The sequence below is a fragment of the Mauremys mutica genome, chromosome 4, assembly GCF_020497125.1.
Source record: "Mauremys mutica isolate MM-2020 ecotype Southern chromosome 4, ASM2049712v1, whole genome shotgun sequence".
Taxonomy (NCBI): domain Eukaryota; kingdom Metazoa; phylum Chordata; order Testudines; family Geoemydidae; genus Mauremys; species Mauremys mutica.
This window is the reverse complement of record NC_059075.1, coordinates 156,166,432-156,187,697: the sequence shown is the minus strand read 5'-3', so window position 1 is coordinate 156,187,697 and position 21,266 is coordinate 156,166,432. Positions and strand designations below refer to the sequence as shown.

The following is a 21,266-nucleotide window of genomic DNA, read 5'->3' as shown; positions in this document are numbered from 1 at the left end:
TCTGGGCAACCCCCGCCCCAGCTGGCTGCCAGCCCCCAAATCTCTAACCACCATGCCCGCTTTAACAGATTGGGCTCACCTCCCTGCACCCCCCAATATCCTGGATACTCCCACCTGCTGTGCCCCCGCCTCCTAGTACTGGGGTACCTCCTCCTCCAGGGAGCACCCCATTACTCCTGCTGAGATGGGCAAGGCCAGGGCACATGGGCACCCTATGGGGGGCCCCTTCCTTCCACAAGTACAGGGGATACAGGTGGGAGGAACACGGGGGGCTCAGCGGGGGGAACGAGTGGATACAGGGAGTGGGAATGGGGCCTTGGTGGAGGATACAGGGAGGAGGCACACGGGGTCCTTGGCTGTGGGGATACGGGCAGGGAGCTCACGGGGGCTCGGCAGGGGATTATGGGGGGCTCGGCGGTGGGGATACGGGCGGGGGGCACACGGGCTCGGCAGGGGACACAGGGGGACAATGGGGGGCTCCGGGGGGCTCAGCAGGGGATTATGGGGGCTCGGCGGTGGGGATACGGGCGGGGGGCACACGGGCTCGGCAGGGGATACAGGGGACAATGGGGGGCTCGGCAGGGGATTTTGGGGGGCTCGGCGGTGGGGATACGGGCGGGGGGCACACGGGCTCGGCAGGGGACACAGGGGGACAATGGGGGGCTCCGGGGGGCTCGGCAGGGGATTATGGGGGGCTCGGCGGGGGGCACACGGGCTCGGCAGGGGACACAGGGGGACAATGGGGGGCTGCGGGGGGCTCGGCAGGGGATTATGGGGCGCTCGGCGGTGGGGATACGGGCGGGGGGCACACGGGCTCGGCAGGGGACACAGGGGGACAATGGGGGGCTGCGGGGGGCTCGGCAGGGGATTATGGGGCGCTCGGCGGTGGGGATACAGGCGGGGGGCACACGGGCTCGGCAGGGGACACAGGGGGACAATGGGGGGCTGCGGGGGGCTCGGCAGGGGATTATGGGGCGCTCGGCGGTGGGGATACGGGCGGGGGGCACACGGGCTCGGCTGGGGATACAGGGGGACAATGGGGGGCTCGGCAGGGGATTATGGGGGGCTCGGCGGTGGGGATACGGGCGGGGGGCACACGGGCTCGGCAGGGGATACAGGGGGACAATGGGGGGCTCGGCAGGGGATTATGGGGGGCTCGGCGGTGGGGATAAGGGCGGGGGGCACACGGGCTCGGCAGGGGATACAGGGGGACAATGGGGGGCTCGGCAGGGGATTATGGGGGGCTCGGCGGGGGGGATACGGGCGGGGGCACACGGGCTCGGCTGGGGACACCGGGGGGCGGCGGGGGGCTCGGCAGGGGATTATGGGGGCCTCGGCGGTGGGGATACGGCGGGGGGCACGCGGGCTCGGCAGGGGATACAGGGGGACAATGGGGGGCTCGGCTGGGGATTTATGGGGGCTCGGCGGTGGGGATACGGGCGGGGGGCACACGGCTCGGCAGGGGATACAGGGGGACAATGGGGGGCTCGGCAGGGGATTATGGGGGGCTCGGCGGTGGGGATACGGGCGGGGGCACACGGGCTCGGCAGGGGATACAGGGGGACAATGGGGGGCTCGGCAGGGGATTATGGGGGGCTCGGCGGTGGGGATACGGGCGGGGGGCACACGGGCTCGGCAGGGGATACAGGGGGACCATGCGGGGCTCGGCAGGGGATTATGGGGGGCTCGGCGGTGGGGATACGGGCGGGGGCACACGGGCTCGGCAGGGGAAACAGGGGGACAATGGGGGGCTCGGCAGGGGATTATGGGGGGCTCGGCGGTGGGGATACGGGCGGGGGGCACACGGGCTCGGCAGGGGATACAGGGGGACAATGGGGGGCTCGGCAGGGGATTATGGGGGGCTCGGCGGTGGGGATACGGGCGGGGGGCATACGGGCTCGGCAGGGGATACAGGGGGACAATGGGGGGCTCGGCAGGGGATTATGGGGGGCTCGGCGGGGGGGATACGGGCGGGCGCACACGGGCTCGGCAGGGGACACGGGGGGGCTGCGGGGGGCTCGCCGTGGGTACCTGCTGGGAGGCGGTTGGTGAGGTTGTGCAGCTGCCCCTCCAGCCCCTCGGGTCGGCACTTCTCCTTCTTCAGCCCCAGCAGCCGCGGCTCTGGCTCGGGGTCGCGGTTCTCGTCTATCCCCAGCTCCTCCTTCTGCATGGCCCCGCCCCACGCACCTGCCCTGCCGCGGAACTGCCCCACGGGATCCCTGCCCCACGGAGCCTGGGCACCCCAGAGAGCTCCCAGCACAGCCCCCACCTCCCTATATACCTGACCCCCAGCACAGCCCCCTGCCCCCGTGCTCCCCAGACCCCCCCCAGCACAGCCCCCTGCCCCCGTGCTCCCCAGACCCCCCCCAGCACAGCCCCCTGCCCCCGTGCTCCCCAGACCCCCCCAGTACAGCCCCCTGCCCCCGTGCTCCCCAGACCCCCCCCAGCACAGGCCCCTGCCCCCGTGCTCCCCAGACCCCCCCGCCCCGAGAACCCCCCCAGCACAGCCCCCTGCCCCCGTGCTCCCCAGACCCCCCCCAGCACAGCCCCCTGCCCCCGTGCTCCCCAGACCCCCCCGCCCCTAGACCGCCCAGCACAGCCCCCACCTCCCTATATACCTGACCCCCCCAGCACAGCACAGCCCCCCGCCCCAGACACCCCTCAGCCCAGCTCCGCCCTCCACCTGCCCTGGCCCCCGCCCCGCGCCGCTCGCTCCAGGCCCCGCGCGCTCCCAGCCGCCCGGCACGTTCACCCTGGCCCCGCCACGTGATCCTCCCCCGACCCGGAACCCCCTCCCTGCGTCACATGACCGCCCGGCGCCGAGCCAGGCCCCGGCCACGTGACCCGGTCGCCCAACCCACCTCCGTCATGTGAGCGGCCCGAAATCATGTGATCCTTATTGTCCCCGCCCCCACACCGAACTGCTCACGTGACTCGCTCCTTCCCCGGCCTCAACCACTGGATTTGCAGATACCCGCAGAGCCCAAAGGCAGAGACCGCCCGCGGCGCCCGGCAGTGCCCCCGCCCGCCCCCTCCCCGGGGCACCGCCCGCCCCCTCCTCGCGCCCCCGCCCGCCCCCGCCCCGGGGCACCGCCCTCCCGCTCCTTGGGGCACCGCCCGCCCCCTCCTCGCGCCCCCGCCCGCCCCCTCCCCGGGGCACCGCCCGCCCCCTCGGGCCCGCCCCCTCCCCGGGCCCCCGCCCGCCGCCTCCTCGCGCCCCCGCCCGCCCCCTCCCCGGGGCACCGCCCTCCCGCTCCTTGGGGCACCGCCCGCCCCCTCCTCGGGGCACCGCCCGCCCCCTCCCCGGGGCACCGCCTGCCCCCTCCTCGGGGCACCGCCCGCCCCCTCCCCGGGGCACCGCCTGCCCCCTCCCCGGGGCACCGCCCGCCCCCTCCTCGCGCGCCCGCCCCCTCCCCGGGCCCCCACCCGCCCCCTCCTCGGGCCCCCACCCTCCCCGGGCCCCCGTCCGCCCTCCCCCTCCCCGGGGCACCGCCCGCCCCCTCCCCGGGGCACCGCCCGCCGCCTCCTCGCGCCCCCGCCCGCCCCCTCCCCGGGGCACCGCCCGCCCCCTCCTCGCGCCCCCGCCCGCCCCGGCATCCGTAGCCTTCTTGGGCCACCGCTCGCCCCGGGGCACCGCCACGGTGTCCGCAGCCTCCTCCTCGGGCCTCCGCCCGCCCCCTCCTCACTCCCCCGCCCGCCCCGGCATCCGCAGCCTTCTCGGGGCACCGCCTGCCCCGGGGCACCGCCGCGGTGTCCGCAGCCTCCTCCTCGGGCCACCACTCGCCCCTGGGAATCACCACAGTGTCCACCTCCTCCTCGGGCCACCGGGCGCTGCCCAGCAGTGCCCCTGACCACTTGCCCCGGGCACTGCCGCAGTGTCCGCCTCCTCCTTGGACGACCGGGCGGTGCCCTCCGGCGACTGGCCCCGACTGCTCGCCCCAGGGCACTGCCGTATTTTCTGCCTCCTCCTTGGGTGACCGGGCAGTGTCCGCTGGCGTCTGCCCCCAATTGGTCGCCCAGGACAGCACTGTGTTGGCATCTGTCTTCTCCTTGGCTGACCGGGGCGGTATCACATTGGCACCTGTCCCTGATTGGTTGCCCAAAACAGTGCTGCTTTAGCGTCTCTTACCTCATTGGTCAATTGTGCAGTACTACATTGACATCTGGTCCCTGATTGGTCGCCCAGGATTGCACTGTCTTGGCATCTGTCCTCTCATTGGCTGACCAGGGCAGTACCATGTTGGCATCTGTCACGGATTGTTCTGTGTTAGCCTCTGCCTTCTAATTGGGTAACTGATTTTCTCCATATTCTTGTCTGACCCCTGACTGCTCACCCAGGATGACATTGGCTTGGTGTCGCTCTTCCCATTGATCAATTGACATCTCCCCTGATTGGTTGCTCAAGATGGTGGTGGTGGTACCATGATGGCATCTGTCCCTTGACTGGCTCATGATGCCACTGGGTTGGTATCTGTTACCTCAGTAACTATGTGGGCTATGTTTGGGAGAGGGATAGCTCAGTGGTTTGAGCATTGGCCTGCTGCTAAACCCAGGGTTGTGAGTTCAATCCTTGAGGAGGCCACTTAGGGATCTGGGGCAAAAAATTGGTCCTGCTAGTGAAGGCAGGGGCTGGACTCAATGACCTTTCAAGGTCCCTTCCAGTTCTAGGAGATTGGTATATCGCCAATTATTTTTTATTCATTTATTTTGGTGTTGTGGTCCATCTCCTCAATAGGTGTCTGGAGCAGCTCTGCACTCATGTGTCTTCCCTAGGTCAGTGTTTCTTCCTGTCTTGAGCACTTGGAACAGCATCTGACTGACAACGGCAACTCTACATTGGCATCTGCCCCTGATTGGTCACTGAAGATGGTGGTGGGCTGGCATCTCTCCCCTCGTTGGATGTGGGAGCTGCTGACGGCAGCTGGCTGGCATCTCTCTCCTTGCTGGGCAGGGCCATTGACACCCAGTTGGCATCTATTTCCTCAATGGGCAGGGAAGCTATTGGTAGTGCCGCCAGGCTGCCATCTCTACTCTGACTGGGCAGGGCCATAATGCCCTGTTGGTGTCTCCCCCATGACTGGACACAGGGGATGTCGGCGGTGCCGGGCGGTATCTCTCCCCTCGGCAGCGCTGGGCTTGGCACCATCTCTCCCTTCAGTGTCTGTCCTCTGGGTCTGTCTCCCTCAGGCCGACATCTCTCTGCCCCGGGCCGGCGTCTCTCTCTGCCCTGGGCCAAGCCAGGCCAGCCTCTCTCTGCCTCGGGCCGGGGCAGCGTCTCTCTGCCCTGGGTCGGGCCAGCGTCTCTCTCTGCCCTGGGCTGATGTCTCTCTCCCCTGGGCCAAGCCAGGCCAGCGTCTCTCTGCCCTGGGCCGGGCCAGGCTGGCATCTCTCTGCCCCGGGCCGGGCAGGTGTCTCTCTCTGCCCTGGGCCAAGCCAGGCCAGCGTCTCTCTGCCCTGGGCCAAGCCAGGCCGGCATCTCTCTGCGCCGGGCCGGGCCGGCGTCTCTCTGCCCCGGGCCGGGCCGGCGTCTCTCTCTGCCCCGGGCCGGCGTCTCTCTGCCCTGGGTCAAGCCAGGCCGGCATCTCTCTGCCCCGGGCCAGCGTCTCTCTGCCCTGGGCCAAGCCAGGCCGGCGTGTCTCTGCCCTGGGTCGGGCCGGCGTCTCTCTCTGCCCTGAGCTGATGTCTCTCTGCCCTGGGCCAAGCCAGGCCGGCGTCTCTCTGCCCTGGGCCAAGCCAGGCCGGCGTCTCTCTGCCCTGGGCCAAGCCAGGCCGGCGTCTCTCTGCCCTGGGTCAAGCCAGGCCGGCGTGTCTCTGCCCTGGGTCGGGCCGGCGTCTCTCTCTGCCCTGAGCTGATGTCTCTCTGCCCTGGGCCAAGCCAGGCCGGCGTCTCTCTGCGCCGGGCCGGGCCGGCGTCTCTCTGCCCTGGGCCAAGCCAGGCCGGCGTCTCTCTGCGCCGGGCCGGGCCGGCGTCTCTCTGCCCTGGGCCAAGCCAGGCCGGCGTCTCTCTGCCCTGGGCCAAGCCAGGCCGGCGTCTCTCTGCCCCGGGCCAAGCCAGGCCGGCGTCTCTCGGCCCCGGGCCGGCGTCTCTCGGCCCCGGGCCGGGCCGGCGTCTGGCAGTGCCTGGTAGTGGGAGGCCGGCCGGCCTTGGGGGGGTCACCCTGACTGGGGGGTGTGGGGGCTGGGAGCTGCCTCCCTTCCCCTCAACATGCGCCTTTGGCCGCCATTTTGTTCCTTCGCCCGCCCTGCCCCTACCTCGACCGCATTTGAAAAGCGCGCGCTACACGTGGGCAACGGTCCTAACGTTTGCGGACCGCAGGAAACAGAATGCGCATGCGTCGCACGGGACTCTGGCCGCTTTCCAAGTGTGGCAGCCCACTTGCGTTATGCGCATGCGCCCAGTGATAAGGTTTCCCCGCCTTCTCCCCTACGTTAAGAGCATGCGCACCATTCTCTCGAAGTCCTCATGATGTTATGCGCGCGCTCCCTGGCCTTATCCGCCTGGCTTTGCGTTGTGCACATGCGCAGGAGGAGGACCTTCGTGCCCGGAGACCTCCCCGCTCCTTTCCCCCGCCGCCCAGTTAATTGTTTTGCGCATGCGCTGACTCGGAAACGCAGCCACCGTCTTTCCCCTGCGCATGCGCATCAATGGACCCGCCTTCTAGGGGCTGGGCGCGGTCGGGTACCCGGATCAACATGCCAGGCCCGGCGCGCATGCGCGGTGCGGGTCTCTCTGGCTGAGTGCGGCGAGGAACTGGCCTGGCGGGCGGCGCTGGGAGCTGGGTGGGGGGAGCAGGGAGGGGCCGGGCCTCGTCCCACCCCCCGCACGGGGCGGGCAGGGCAGGTGAGAGCGGCGGCGCGGGCCAGCGGTCAAAGGGCAGGGGGGCGGGGCCGTGGGCAGAGGGTGTGGGTGAGGGTCAAAGGGCGGGGGGGCGGGGCCCTGGGCAGAGGGTGGGGGTGAGGGTCAAAGGGCGGGGGGGCGGGGCCCTGGGCAGAGGGTGGGGGTGAGGGTCAAAGGGCAGGGGGGGCAGGGCTGTGGGCAGAGGGTGAGGGTCAAAGGGCAGGGAGGGGGTGGGGCCGTGGGCAGAGGGTGGGGGTGAGGGTCAAAGGGCGGGGCCGTGGGCAGAGGGTGGGGGCGGGGGGCGGGGCCATGGGCAGAGGGTGGGGGTGAGGGTCAAAGGGCGGGGCCGTGGGCAGAGGGTGGGGGTGAGGGTCAAAGGGCTGGGGGGCGGGGCCGTGGGCAGAGGGTGGGGGTGAGGATCAAAGGGCAGGGGGCGGGGCCCTGGGCTGAGGGTGGGGGTGAGGGTCAAAGGGCGGGGGGGCAGGGCCGTGGGCAGAGGGTGAGGGTCAAAGGGCAGGGGCCGTGGGCAGAGGGTGGGGGTGAGGGTCAAAGGGCAGAGATCTCCTAGGGCTAGGGGTCAGCCCCTTACCAGAGGGGCCGATTCTGCGGGGGCGGGGGTACACCCAGGTAAGGCCGTGTTTACACTTACGAGCGCCCAGGAGCACAGCTGCACTGGCAGCCGCGCGGTTGTGGGAGCGCACGTGGGGTCGCGTTACGCCACCGATGTAATAAAAGCAGCTCAACAAGCAGCCGTACCGGTGTCAGGGGCAACTGTCTCCCACCGATGTAGCGCTGGGCACACAAGCGTTTATGCCGACAAAAGTTACATCGCTGGGGGGGGGGGTCTTTTCACACCCTTGAGCGACATAAGTGCTAGTGTAGACACGGCCTAACTGGGGTCGGGGGCAAATGTCACGTCAGCCAAGCTGGACACAGGGAGCATAAGTGGGGAGTGGGGTCCGGATATGGGGAGAGGATCTCGATTCATCCTCTTCCGCTTTTCCCATCCCTCCCTGCTGCAGGTGGAGATGTCGGCTGAGGCCACGACAGCCCCGCTCCCAGCCTCCGAGGCCTGCGCCCCCGTGGTGCCCACGCAGCATCAGCCGACAGGGGGAGCAGTGGGTGTGACCTTTGACCTAAAGCCCTTGAATCCCAGCAGCAAGTACGTGAAGTTGAACGTGGGGGGGTCCCTGCACTACACCACAGTGCAGACCCTCACCAAGCAGGACACCATGCTCAAGGCCATGTTCAGCGGGAGAATGGAAGTGCTCACTGACAGCGAAGGTACCTACCCTACTCTCTGCAGCACCCCAGATGGGAGAGGCCGAGGCTGGAGTAGCCGGGAGCTCCCTCCATACCCAGGGCTCCAGCCCTACTCCCCACCGCGCCCTCTGCTGGGAGAGGCCCTACATCCTTTTGTCTCTTCCCCTCTTCAGGCTGGATCCTGATCGACCGCAGCGGGCGTCACTTCGGCACCATCCTCAACTACCTGCGGGATGGCTCTGTCTCGCTCCCCGAGTCGCAGCGGGAGCTGGAGGAGGTGCTGTCCGAGGCACGGTACTACCTCATCCAGGGCCTGGTGGAGGACTGCCAGCTCGCTCTGCAGGTAGGGACCCGGTGGGGGCTCTGGGATTCTCCTGCTGTGGGTGTAGGGACACCTGGGGGCAGGGCTATGCCATGGGGATGGGGTCACTAGAGGAGTCATGGTGACAGGAGGCTGCAGTGACCGTGCTGATCTCTGTTCGTCCTAGCAAAAGAGCGATGCCTATGACCCTCTGTGTCTCATTCCCATGGTGACATCCCCCAAGGAGGAGCAGCAGATCATCTCCAGCTGCTCCAAGGTGAGACAAGTGGGCAGGGCCTCCCTTGTTGGCCTTTCCAGCCCCCCCAGGATCACCCTCTGCGCTGACACCTCCCAGCCTTCTCCCTCCCCTTTGGCACGAAGTTACGCTGAGCGACCGGTACGAATCCAGCCTCATTTCCTGTCTCTCGGTTTTTTTCCAGCCAGTGGTGAAATTGTTGCATAACAGAAGTAACAACAAGTATTCGTATACCAGGTAATCCAACGCTCCTGACCCATTCCCTGCAGCGCCCCCCTGGTGGGAGAGGCCGGGGCTGGAGTAGAGGTGAGCTCCCCCCAGCCCGTGCCCCTCCCCCTCCCCACAGCACCACCTGCTGGGAGAGGTGGGGGCTGGAGTCGTTGGGAGCTCCCCCCACAGCCAGTGCCTCTTCCCCTCCCCAGATCACCCCATCCTGGGAGAGGCCGGAGCTGGAGAAGAAGTGAGCTCCCCCCAGCCTGTGCCCCTCCCCCTCTCCACAGCGCCCCCTGCTGGGAGAGGCCGGGGCTGGAGAAGAAGTTAACTCCCCCCAGCCTGTGCCCCTCCCCCTCCCCACAGCGCCCCCTGCTGGGAGAGGCCGGGGCTGGAGAAGAAGTGAGCTCCCCCCAGCCTGTGCCCCTCCCCCTCCCCACAGCGCCCCCTGCTGTGAGAGGCCGAGGCTGGAGTAGAAGTGAGCTCCCCCCAGCCTGTGCCCCTCCCCCTCTCCACAGCGCCCCCTGCTGGGAGAGGCCGGGGCTGGAGAAGAAGTGAGCTCCCCCCAGCCTGTGCCCCTCCCCCTCTCCACAGCGCCCCCTGCTGGGAGAGGCCGGGGCTGGAGAAGAAGTGAGCTCCCCCCAGCCTGTGCCCCTCCCCACAGCTCCCCCTGATGTGAGAGGCCGGGGCTGGAGAAGAAGTGAGCTCCCCCCAGCCTGTGCCCCTCCCCCTCCCCACAGCGCCCCCTGATGTGAGAGGCCGGGGCTGGAGAAGAAGTGAGCTCCCCCCAGCCTGTGCCCCTCCCCCTCCCCACAGCGCCCCCTGCTGGGAGAGGCCGGGGCTGGAGAAGAAGTTAACTCCCCCCAGCCTGTGCCCCTCCCCCTCCCCACAGCGCCCCCTGCTGGGAGAGGCCGGAGCTGGAGAAGAAGTGAGCTCCCCCCAGCCTGTGCCCCTCCCCCTCCCCACAGCGCCCCCTGCTGGGAGAGGCCGGGGCTGGAGAAGAAGTGAGCTCCCCCCAGCCTGTGCCCCTCCCCCTCCCCACAGCGCCCCCTGCTGGGAGAGGCCGGAGCTGGAGAAGAAGTGAGCTCCCCCCAGCCTGTGCCCCTCCACAACCCAACAGCGACCACTGATGTTAGTTGCCGGGGCTGGAGAAGAAGTGAGCTCCCCCCAGCCTGTGCCCCTCCCCCTCCCCACAGCGCCCCCTGCTGGGAGAGGCCGGGGCTGGAGAAGAAGTGAGCTCCCCCCAGCCTGTGCCCCTCCCCCTCCCCACAGCGCCCCCTGCTGGGAGAGGCCGGGGCTGGAGAAGAAGTTAACTCCCCCCAGCCTGTGCCCCTCCCCCTCCCCACAGCGCCCCCTGCTGGGAGAGGCCGGGGCTGGAGAAGAAGTGAGCTCCCCCCAGCCTGTGCCCCTCCCCCTCCCCACAGCGCCCCCTGCTGGGAGAGGCCGGGGCTGGAGTAGAAGTGAGCTCCCCCCACTCCGTGCCCCACCCCCGCCCCAGATCACCTCCTCCTGGGAGAGGCTGGGGCTGAAGTAGCCAGGAGCTCCCCTAGAGCCAGTGCTCCTGCCCCACTGCCCAGACCACCCCCTGCTGGGCTGGAGGACCTGGGAGCCCTCCCCACCCACGAGGTCTCTTCTCCGCAGTAACTCGGACGATAACCTGCTGAAGAACATTGAGCTGTTTGACAAGCTGGCGCTGCGCTTCAATGGGCGGGTCCTCTTCATCAAGGACGTGCTGGGGGACGAGATCTGCTGCTGGTCCTTCTATGGGCAGGGCCGCAAAATCGCCGAGGTCTGCTGCACCTCCATCGTCTACGCCACCGAGAAGAAGCAGACCAAGGTACCCCGGGCCCTTACAATGTTAGCACATGGTTCCTAGGCAGTGTGGGTGGCCCCCCTATATCTGCTGTCACATGGACTCTTGGTATGATCCAGCACCCCTTGTCACCTTCACATTTGGTATGATCCAATGCTATCAGAGCAGTCCCCTCTTCTCCAGTCATATGCACACTTGATATGGTCCAACATCATGTGGGTACCCCCCTGCATCATATTCTCACTTGGTATAGTCCTAGGCCATGTGGGTGGTCCCCTCTCCTTGGTCACATGGGCACTTGGTATGGTCCAATGCCACCAGCTGGTTCCCCCCATCTGTGGTTTTATTTGGTATGTTCCATGGGTAGCCCACTATACTTGGTATATTCCAAGACAACATGTGACTTTTCTCTCCCCCTCCCCACCTCCATGCTTGGTAGCTTCCAAGGTCACATGGGCACTTGCTGGTGGGATTCTTTGAAGCTGTGGGGGGCGTGGCTTGTAAAGCAGCCCCGCCCCTAGGGCCAGCCTGACCTCTGACCCCCACAGGTGGAGTTCCCCGAGGCCCGGATCTTCGAGGAGACCCTGAACATTCTGATCTACGAGACCCCGCGGGTCCCCGACAAGGCGCTCCTGGAAGCGACGGGCGGGGCAGCCGGAGGAGGGGGCGGCCCGCACCGGGCTGACGAGGAGGATGGGCGGGAGCACCGGGTCCGGCGCATCCATGTCAGGCGCCACATCATGCATGACGAGCGCCCCCACGGCCACCAAGCCGTCTTCAAGGACTGAGCCTTCGCCGCCCCCACGGCCCCATCCAGGTGCCAAACGGCGGGGGTGGGGCGTCCCTTCCCTCTGCCACACCCCCGCTGCCTCTCTGACCTTTCTGGGGTCTCCCTTGACCCCCTCCGCTCTTTGGGAGCTCTCTGCCTTGTGGCCTCTGACCCCTTTCGTCTCAGATTCGACTCTCCTGCAGTAGAGACCTGGGTAACTCCCTGGACTGCGCAGGGGAGAGGGACATGGGAGGCGGCTCCTGGGAGATCCCTCCTGCTTCTTAATTAATCACCTTGGCACCAACACCCATGTTTAACGAGCCTAATTCCTTTGCTTTTGTGGGTGTGTGGAATGCCTGGTCTGTCCCCCATCCCACTCCACCCTGGTTAGACACCTGTGGCTCTAACCCAGCCCGGCACTGCAGGTCAGGCCGGGATCAGTCACCCACTGCCCCCAGGGGGCGGGAGACAGCAGGGAGGCCAGTGCTGGCTTATTATGTGCTATGGGGGGGCTGGCTGAGTGGGGAGCTGCCAGCTAGTCCAGCCCCTCCCGGCGGGGGGCGCTGTGGGGTGGGGGGAGCTCCTGGCTACTCCAGCCCGGCCTCGCCCAGCAGGGGCGCTGTGGGGAGTTCTGGCAGTGGGAGTTTTGCTGCCTGTCCCACCCTCCCTTCCTTCTGGGGGTGGGGGAGTGACCCCCACTTACCAGCCTCAAAACTCTCCTTGTTACACTCATGATATGTTCCAACCCACCAGACTTCACACCCCTTTTCTACAAATGACATGGCACGACCCTAACCTTCCTACTCCGCCCCCCTACTGTCCTTTACCACATACATGGAATTTACCTTTTCCCCCCAAAAATACACGATGCTTCTTACCAACATCGGCTAAAACACATGGTACGCGCCAACCTACTGGGCCCATCCGCTTCCCCGCAAAATACAATGGAACGCACCACACTTCTCTCCCCCGGCCAAATACAGTGGAATGCTCCACTCCCCTTCCAACCTCCCAATAAAATGGGAGGTACCGATTCCCCCCAATAAAATTTTACTCAATCACCCAATATAAATTGGTACTTTCCAATCTCCTCCCCCTACAAACTACAATGGGATATTCCAACCTGCCTCCAAATAATACAATGGGGTGTTCCAAGCCCCACCCCTCAAAATAAAATGGGACATTCCAATCTCCCTGTTAAATGAGATGTTCTAGTCCCCTTCTCTTATAAAACATAATGGGATGCTTCAGCCTGCCCCAAAGAAAATGGGCTGTTCCAAACCTCACCCCCCCCCAAAAAATACAATGGGATGCTCCAACCCCCTCCTAAATAAATTGGGATGGTCCAAACCTCACTCCCCCCACAGAAAAGGCAAAGGGGGAGAGGCGGGGGCCCCATTCCCCCCCCACGTCCTGGCCCTCGCTCCCTGTTGTTGTCATGTTTGTATAATTTATTTTAACGGGGTTTTTGCTTTTCTATTAAATTATTGTAATAAAGATTCTTGGGAAACGTCATCTCCTGGACCAGCCCCACCACCACCACTGGGGGGGCCCTGGGGCCGGCTGGGAACCGGCGCCCCCTAGAGGGGAGAGGCCCCGGGTCCCGTCCCCCGCCCCGGTCCTTGCCCTGGGCCGGCTGGGAACCGGCGCCCCCTAGAGGGGAGAGGCCCCGGGTCCCGTCCTCCGCCCCCTCCGCACCAGTCCTTGCCCTGGGCCGTCTGGGAACCGGCGCCCCCTAGAGGGGAGAGGCCCCGGGTCCTGTCCCCCACACTGGTCCTTGCCCTGGGGCCGGCTGGGAACCGGCGCCCCCTAGAGGGGAGAGGCCCCCGGGTCCCGCCACCCGCCCCGGTCCTTGCCCTGGGCCGGCTGGGAACCGGCGCCCCCTAGAGGGGAGAGGCCCCAGGTCAGGCCAGTCCCTGCCCTGAACCAGCCCATCCTGGGGGCCGGGCCCTGAGCTGTCGGGGGGCAGGCGGGGGCTGGGCAGTGCCCGGCGCGACGGCCCAGCTCTGCGAGGCGCTGACACGGCAGGTGCGGAAGGTTTTAATGAGGGGCTGGGGGCTTTGCAGAGAGTTCGGGTCCAAGCAACGGGGGGCCAAGGAAGCTGTACACAGCGGGGCAGGAGACTCGGGGCCCTGGGGCCGGATGGGAGCCGGCGCCCCCCAGAGGCAGTTCAGTGGGGCTGGTTCCAGCGCTGTCCATCCGTCCTGGGCACTGACCCGCCACCAGCGCCACAGCCGGCCCAGCCCCTAGGGGCCAGGGGCAAAGATGTAATCCAGAGCCTGGCGCTCGGCCCCGGCCACGTTGGGGTGCCACAGATCCACGATGAACAGCACGAGGGGCCCGTCCTCGGGGGGACCTGCGAGAGACGCTGGGCTCAGAGGTGCCCCTCACTCCCGCCCCGCAGCCCCCTGGGCTCCCCCAGCCCTGCCGGTGCCCCTCACTCCAGACCCGCAGCCCCCTGGGCTCCCCCAGCCCTGCCGGTGCCCCTCACTCCCGACCCGCAGCCCCCTGGGCTCCCCCAGCCCTGCCGGTGCCCCTCACTCCCGACCCGCAGCCCTCTGGGCTCCCCCAGCCCTGCCGGTGCCCCTCACTCCCGACCCGCAGCCCCCTGGGCTCCCCCAGCCCTGCCGGTGCCCCTCACTCCTGACCCGCAGCCCCCTGGGCTCCCCCAGCCCTGCCGGTGCCCCTCACTCCCGACCCGCAGCCCCCTGGGCTCCCCCAGCCCTGCCGGTGCCCCTCACTCCTGACCCGCAGCCCCCTGGGCTCCCCCAGCCCTGCCGGTGCCCCTCACTCCCGACCCGCAGCCCCCTGGGCTCCCCCAGCCCTGCCGGTGCCCCTCACTCCCGACCCGCAGCCCTCTGGGCTCCCCCAGCCCTGCCGGTGCCCCTCACTCCCGACCCGCAGCCCCCTGGGCCCCCCCACCTCAGCCGGTGCCCCTCACTCCTGTCATTCTCTTACCATTATGTGCGGTCGTGTGCAGGAAGGAGTCGTCCAGCAGGAGGCAGTGTCCCTTGGACCAGCACTGGGGCTCGCCCCCCACCACCAGCTCACAGCCTGGGGGCACCATCAGCCCTGCAGTGGGAATAGGTTGATTGGTTGGGAAAGGCCCCGTGCCCCATTCTCCGCCCCCCCCCCCCCCGCACCCTCAGAGGGAACAAGCCCTCAGCTCCATTCCCCGCCGCCTGGCGCCTCCTAGAGGGGACAGACCCCCACCCCATTCCCTGCCCCCCAGTGCCCCCTGGAGGGGACAGACCCTTGCCCCATTCCCCGGCGCCCCCTAGAGGGTGCAGGCCCCTGCCCCATTCCCCACCCCCCGGTGCCCCCGGAGGGGACAGACCCCCACCCCATTCCCTGCCCCCTGGCGCCCCTGGAGAGACAGGCCCCTGCCCCATTCCCCGGCGCCCCCTAGAGGGTGCAGGCCCCCGCCCCATTCCCCACCCCCCGGCTCCTCCAGAGGGGCCAGGCCCGGCGCCCCGTTCCCATACCCAGGTGGCAGCGCAGGCGGACGTTGGTGGGCCCGTAGCGCCCGGGCAGGACGGTGCCCGGCTGCAGGACGCTGAAGCAGGCGTTGCCGAAGCGGTTGGCGCTGAGGAAGGTGCGCAGGCCGGCCAGGGCGCGGTAGGTGCGGGGGCAGGCCCGGCAGTGCTGCGGCTGGCACACGCCGCGGCGGTGGAGGTAGAAGCGCTGGCAGGGCCCAGGGGTCCAGCCCCGGGCGGCGCCCCCGGCCACGGCCTGGTACTCCCGCAGGAGGGCGGGGCAGGCGCGCTCCAGCAGCTCGGCGTCGTGCCGCTGGGCGTCCCGCGGGAAGCAGGGGGCCGAGGGCAGCTCGGGCAGGTGGAAGACGCGGGGGCTCTGGATGGCCGGGCGCTCGGGCCGCAGCTCCTCCCGCAGCGCCTTGCGCACCCGCCCCATGCCCGCCCAGGAGTAGCGCTGGGCGTAGGCCCGCAGGCTGCGGCTCCGCCGCCCGGCCCCGGGGGGCAGGCTGGGGGCTGGGCGCCCCCCCCCCGGCGGGGGCCCCGCGGGCGCCCGCTCGCTGCCCACCCGGTAGCAGTACCAGACGAAGAGCAGCGCCAGCCAGGCCAGCAGGGCCAGCGCCGGCTCGGGGCCGGGGCGCCAAGGGGGGGTGGCCGGCAGCAGGGAGGAGAAAAACCCGTCCAGCGCCCCGGGGCACCTCATGGCCCCTCGCTGCCCCTCCCCTGCCTCAGTGCCCCCTGCCCCTCCCCCTCCTCAGTGCCTCTTGCCCCTCCCCCACCTCAGTACCCCCTGCCCTCTCCTCTGCCCCCTCCCCCTCCTCAGTGCCCCCTGCCCCTCCCCCTCCTCAGTGCCTCTTGCCCCTCCCCCGCCTCAGTACCCCCTGCCCTCTCCTCTGCCCCCTCCCCCGCCTCAGTGCCCCCTGCCCTCTCCTCTGCCCCCTCCCCCGCCTCAGTGCCCCCTGCCCTCTCCTCTGCCCCCTCCCCCGCCTCAGTGCCCCCTGCCCCTCCCCCTCCTCAGTGCCTCTTGCCCCTCCCCCGCCTCAGTGCCCCCTGCCCTCTCCTCTGCCCCCTCCCCCGCCTCAGTGCCCCCTGCCCTCTCCTCTGCCCCCTCCCCCGCCTCAGCGCCCCTCCCCCGCCTCAGTGCCCCCTGCCCCTCCCCCGCCTCAGTGCCCCCCGCCCCCGCTCAGCGCCCCTCCCCCGCCGCCGGAGGATGCTGCTGCTGCTGCCGCTGCTGCTGCTGGACCCGCTTCGGCTCCGGCGGATCCTCCCCCCGCCCCCCCGCACGGAGTGACGCAGGCAGCGGGGCCGCGCCCCCCCCCCCGCCTCTAACCCCCCCGAGGAGCCCCCCCCCCGCTCTGGAGGTTTGGGGCTGACGGGCCGCAGTGACCCATCCTGCCCCCCCCCCGCGAACAGCTGGGACTCGGGAGCCTGGATTTGGGGTCAGGACACGTCCGGGCTCCGGGCCCAGCACAGCCCCCGGGGGGCTCGGACCGGGGTCCCCCCCGGGGGGGCTCGGACCGGGGTCTCTCCCGGTGGGCTCGGACCGGGGTCCCCCCCGGGGGGGCTCGGACCGGGGTCCCTCCCGGTGGGCTCGGACCGGGGTCCCTCCCGGGGGGGCTCGGACCGGGGTCCCCCCCCAGCGGGGCTCGGACCGGGGTCCCCCCCAGCGGGGCTCGGACCGGGGTCTCTGCTGGGGGGGCTCGGACCGGGGTCCCCCCCAGCGGGGCTCGGACCGGGGTCTCTCCTGGGGGGGCTCGGACCGGGGTCCCCCCCCAGCGGGGCTCGGACCGGGGTCCCTCCCGGGGGGGCTCGGACCGGGGTCCCCCCCCAGCGGGGCTCGGACCGGGGTCCCTCCCGGGGGGGCTCGGACCGGGGTCTCTCCTGGGGGGGCTCGGACCGGGGTCCCCCCCAGCGGGGCTCGGACCGGGGTCCCCCCCAGCGGGGCTCGGACCGGGGTCTCTCCCGGGGGGGCTCGGACCGGGGTCTCTCCCGGGGGGGCTCGGACCGGGGTCCCTCCCGGGGGGGCTCGGATCGGGGTCTCTCCCGGGGGGCTCGGACCGGGGTCTCTCCCCAGCAGGGCTCGGACCGGGGTCCCCCCCCAGCGGGGCTCAGACTGGGGTCTGTCCTGGGGGGCTCAGACCGGGGTCCCCCCCAGCGGGGCTCAGACCGGGGTCCCTCCCGGGCGGCTCGGACCGGGGTCCCCCCCCAGTGGGGCTCGGACCAGGGTCCCTCCCGGGGGGGCGCGGTCCAGTTCCAGCTGTTCCCTGCCCCACCGGGGGTCTGTAACATCTCGCACTGGGCCAGACAGTGGCTGCAAAGCAGGGCCCGGTGTCCTGTTCCCATTGGTAACTCTCCAGCCCTCCATCCATTGCCCACCCTGGAACTATGGCTACATTAGCGCTTCAAAGCGCTCCCGCGGCAGCACTCCCGCGGCAGCGCTTTGAAGCGCTAAGTGTAGTCAAAGCGCCAGCGCTGGGAGAAAGCTCTGCCAGCGCTGTCCGTACTCCACCTCCCTGTGGGGAATAACGGACAGCGCTGGGAGCCGCGCTCCCAGCGCTGGGGCTTTGACTACACTGGCGCTTTGTAGCGCCGCAATTTGCAGCGCTGCAGAGGGTGTTTTTTCACACCCTGCTGCAGCGCTGCAAATTTGCAAGTGTAGCCATACATACGCGGTGTGAACACGGACCCCTCACAGCGACTCCTGCACCCCGAGTCACGGGTGTGAAGTGTCAGTGGTGACCTGCCATTCGCAGCCTCACGCAGGAACGGCGAACGCAGACCAAGGGGGCCAGGTGGTGGCCGGGCGGTCCCGTGCCGGTCCGTACCGAAGCAATGACTAGCTTCTTAGAATATAATTGGAGATATACCAATCTCCTAGAACTGGAAGGGACCTTGAAAGGTCATTGAGTCCAGCCCCCTGCCTTCACTAGCAGGGCCAATTTTTGCCCCAGATCCCTAAGTGGCCCCCTCAAGGATTGAACTCACAACCCTGGGTTTAGCAGGCCACTGCTCAAACCACTGAGCTATCCCTCCCCCCAAGAGCTATCCCTTCTTGGAGATACAGACATCCGTGCCCTCCGGCGTGGCACCGGCAGAGATCTGCCCCACCAAAGTTCCCTTCAGTTTGATGTCCTCGATAATTAATAAATTACATTCTTAATTTTGCTAATAACTATTCCTAAGAGAAGCCCCACTTGCAGGATCAGCTAATAACACATAATGCCTAATAACCTCCCAGTAATTACTGACAATACTGGCACGCGTCCAGCCACAATGCACTAAGGAAACTGACGCAAATAACAGAGATTGTGACCCGTTGTGATGGAGCAGGGGCTGTCTGTGTGGTTGGTAGGTGGGAGCCAGGTATGCAGCTGTAACATGAGCCTGGCCTGGGGGAGGGGAGGTCGTCACCTCGGGCTGGGGCTAGACAAAAGGGAGGGTGGAGTGGAATCAGTCTTCGGTTTGGGAGCTGGGTGGTGGGTTTTCAGGGGATCCTAGGCTGGGATCCAAGCACCCTGAACCCCCCCCGAAAGGCCAGATTGAGGAGTCCTGGCTCTGAACACAAGCTGGGCTGTATCCTGTGTTCCTGTTGTTCAATAAACCTTCTGTTTTACTGGCTGGCTGAGAGTCACTGTGAGTTCAGGAAGAGGGGTGCAGGGCCGGACTCCCCCACACTCCGTGACACCCGTATCTGCAGGAGACAATGAACCTGAAAACTGAATAAGTATCGGCACGTAAACAAGGCAGCCTCCTAGAATATTGTGACAGAAATGAGAACTACAGTGAGATTTAACGTAACAAACAAGAGTTGCCTAAATATGACCTAAAGCAGGAGATTCAATCGCGGAATGATTTCATCCCAACCAACCAGCAAAATAACCCTAATTAATACCCTCATTCTGAACCTAATTGTGCTAATAAGTAATAGGACGTATATTAAGATCACCAATGAATGTTAACAAGCCCACAAAGAAATCTACATGAAGGCCTTCAAATGCAAAATGGATTAAGTTTGCTCATAGACCCATTGCTTTGGCAGACGATGGTCCAATGGGATCCAACAGCTGGACCGTGGACAGAGCCAGACGCCATCATCCTGGAAATCAGGGATCAGCTGTTAACAGGGCGGGGACAAAGCGACCAAGGGCTCAGGCTGGCTGGTTCTTCTCAAAGATGTGCTCAGGAATTCTGTGGGGGGAGGCCTCTCCCAACCTGGGGCCCCCAGACCGGTCTAGGTTTTCCAAAGGGCCCTGTCCCTCCATTCGGAATTTGTTAGGGGGCCAGAAATGAACGAAGGCTGAGAAGCACTGCTCCAAGAGAAACCTGAGACTATCCTGGATAACGGACAAGTCTCCCCATCGGAAAAAATGGGATAACGGCATCCACTTCCGTTACACCACGCTCTGCGACCTGCGCAGGAAAAGGGCTTGGTAAAAACTAGAGGTCGTTATTCTTGGTGTCAGTGGATTTGGTTGATTTCTGTTCGGTTTCCCAAACTATTTACTATGATTTGCGATTGCTACTCTTACAAGTCACCCAATGGATGCATTTTGCTAATTACTTCTGGGACTGTTCCACACGATTATTGTTCTTTGTCAAACTACGCCGAGGACTTGTCTACATGGGGACAGTCAGGAACATTAATCTGAATGAACTAAAGCGGGTTAAGTAAACCACATAAAATCCCCTGTGTGGATGCTTTCAACCGGGCTTGGTCTACGTGACAAGGTCTAGTTGACATTTGTCACCTTGCGTCGACCTATTTGTGCATGTCTACAATCAAATTTGTCTCCATCCAACAGCGACACAGTAAAACACCTCCCAGAATGACAGTCACCCTTAATGTGGCCTTAATTCAGAGTTTGAATTAAGGCCACTTAGGGTCTGAGTTAAGGTGTTCACACAGGGTTTAATCTAGTTTGACTCACCCACTTCAATGTCACACCTTCAGCTATTTCCGATTACTTTTCCTGAGTGTCCCTGTGTGGACAAGCCCTAGGCATTGCTAGGATTGTGCTTAGCACTTTTCAAATGATACAGAAAAGAAATTCGGTTTTTCTTCTTAAAATCCGTGTGAATGGCTGTAACGTAGCACCCTGATTTTGAAGAGAACTCCCAAGACCTGCAGACCCAGGCCATGCTCCAGAAGGCATGAGGAAGTCTAGGCACCTCTGGCCCCATGTCAATGGGAAATGGAGTGGAGAAGTGACGTGAATTTAGCACCGTGATGAAGATGGCTACTATTCAAATGACCAGTCTGCTCTCGGCATGTGAGCCAATCAGAATGGTAAGAAATATGGTTATTTCTGGGATTTACCAGCCGGAAAATGCCCTGAATAATAACGGAAAAGTGGGTGTTACCAATTGCTCAGGTCAAGGTGAACTTCCTGGGGGTGGGGGAGTAAGGGACCGGCTGGGCCTGATGCCCCAGACGCCTGGCGAGGGCGCCATGAGGTGGCGAGTGCAAACCTGCTGCCAACATCCCCGTCGCTGGGTGGGTTGAGCCTTTTGGCTGCGGGGTCCAGCCCCTGGTCCTTGGGGCTCTTGTGCAGCGTTAGCCCCGACGTTCCCCCGCGAGAGCCTGCGGTAAAACCCCCCCACGGTCAGCCCGGCGGGCCAAGCGGGCACGTGCAGAGGGCGGCGGGCGAGGTACGTTTGCGGCACCGGAGGGGAAAGCCGACGGCAGAAGAACACGAGGCAGAAAAGGAAGGTCACTTGTTACGTCTGCACTCCGAGCGCTGCACCGGCATTGTCCATTTTCTCTCAGGATAATCCACCTCCCCAGGCAGCCGGACCTAGGCCAAGGGAAGACCCTCTGCCCACCTCACCGCGTCTACCAACTGCGCAGAAGGATTCGGTTTTGCTCAGCACCCCTCGATTTCACCGCGCCCGTCCAGCCCCCGCGCAGACCCACTTCCTGTGAGAATCGCCAGCACGCCCTGCCACGCATAGGGAGAAACGTGCTGCCTGAGAAGATATTAGCATCTGATGTCTGGTTAGCGGCTCGGTCCTGGGGGCCGGCGACCATTTTTACAAGGCGTTTGCGTTTGGAATCTCAGATCGGTTTTGTCTGACCCCCTTCCCCGATTTCTTGTGACCGGGATCATGGAACTAGATACAAAGTCGCGCTGAAAATCCCTCATTTTGGGCCACTGGGCAAATTACATTGAAAGGAAAAAAAGCTTAAAAAGAAACCTCCAGCGAAATGCTACAAACCTCGCCCCCGGTTTTGGCAGCCCTCAGGCCGGCACTGGGGCGTGTGTGTGAATCTGAGCCGTGTTCAGTGTAAACCAGTGCGGCGGGCCCAGGTCCCATCTGCCCCCGATTTCCGAACACGAGCCCT

At 66.2% G+C, this 21,266-nt stretch overlaps 2 protein-coding genes across 4 annotated transcripts; one reads left to right on the top strand and one right to left on the bottom strand.

The window, feature by feature from the left end:
* Window positions 1–4,082: 4,082 nt before the first annotated feature.
* LOC123370200 (BTB/POZ domain-containing adapter for CUL3-mediated RhoA degradation protein 1-like) lies at window positions 4,083–12,965 on the top strand. Of its 3 annotated transcripts, none has more exons than XM_045016516.1 (7): window positions 4,083–4,463; window positions 7,861–8,122; window positions 8,275–8,444; window positions 8,590–8,679; window positions 8,843–8,895; window positions 10,510–10,705; window positions 11,230–12,965. In XM_045016516.1, the coding sequence occupies exons 2-7, from the start codon at window positions 7,867–7,869 to the stop codon at window positions 11,467–11,469; spliced, it is 1,005 nt and encodes a 334-aa protein (XP_044872451.1). In that variant the 5' UTR covers window positions 4,083–4,463; window positions 7,861–7,866; the 3' UTR covers window positions 11,470–12,965. The 3 variants fall into 3 exon arrangements, with proteins under 3 accessions (XP_044872451.1, XP_044872450.1, XP_044872453.1); XM_045016515.1 differs by lacking the exon at window positions 4,083–4,463 and adding an exon at window positions 6,503–6,841; XM_045016518.1 differs by lacking the exon at window positions 4,083–4,463 and adding an exon at window positions 7,386–7,465.
* A 515-nt stretch (window positions 12,966–13,480) lies between these two features.
* Window positions 13,481–15,677, bottom strand: LOC123369994 (aspartate beta-hydroxylase domain-containing protein 1-like). The gene is made up of 3 exons (XM_045016123.1): window positions 14,936–15,677; window positions 14,409–14,522; window positions 13,481–13,806 (listed from the first exon to the last, which is right to left on the bottom strand). Exons 1-3 carry the CDS (start codon window positions 15,624–15,626, stop codon window positions 13,697–13,699), a joined length of 915 nt encoding a protein of 304 aa, XP_044872058.1. The 5' UTR covers window positions 15,627–15,677; the 3' UTR covers window positions 13,481–13,696.
* Window positions 15,678–21,266: the final 5,589 nt, after the last annotated feature.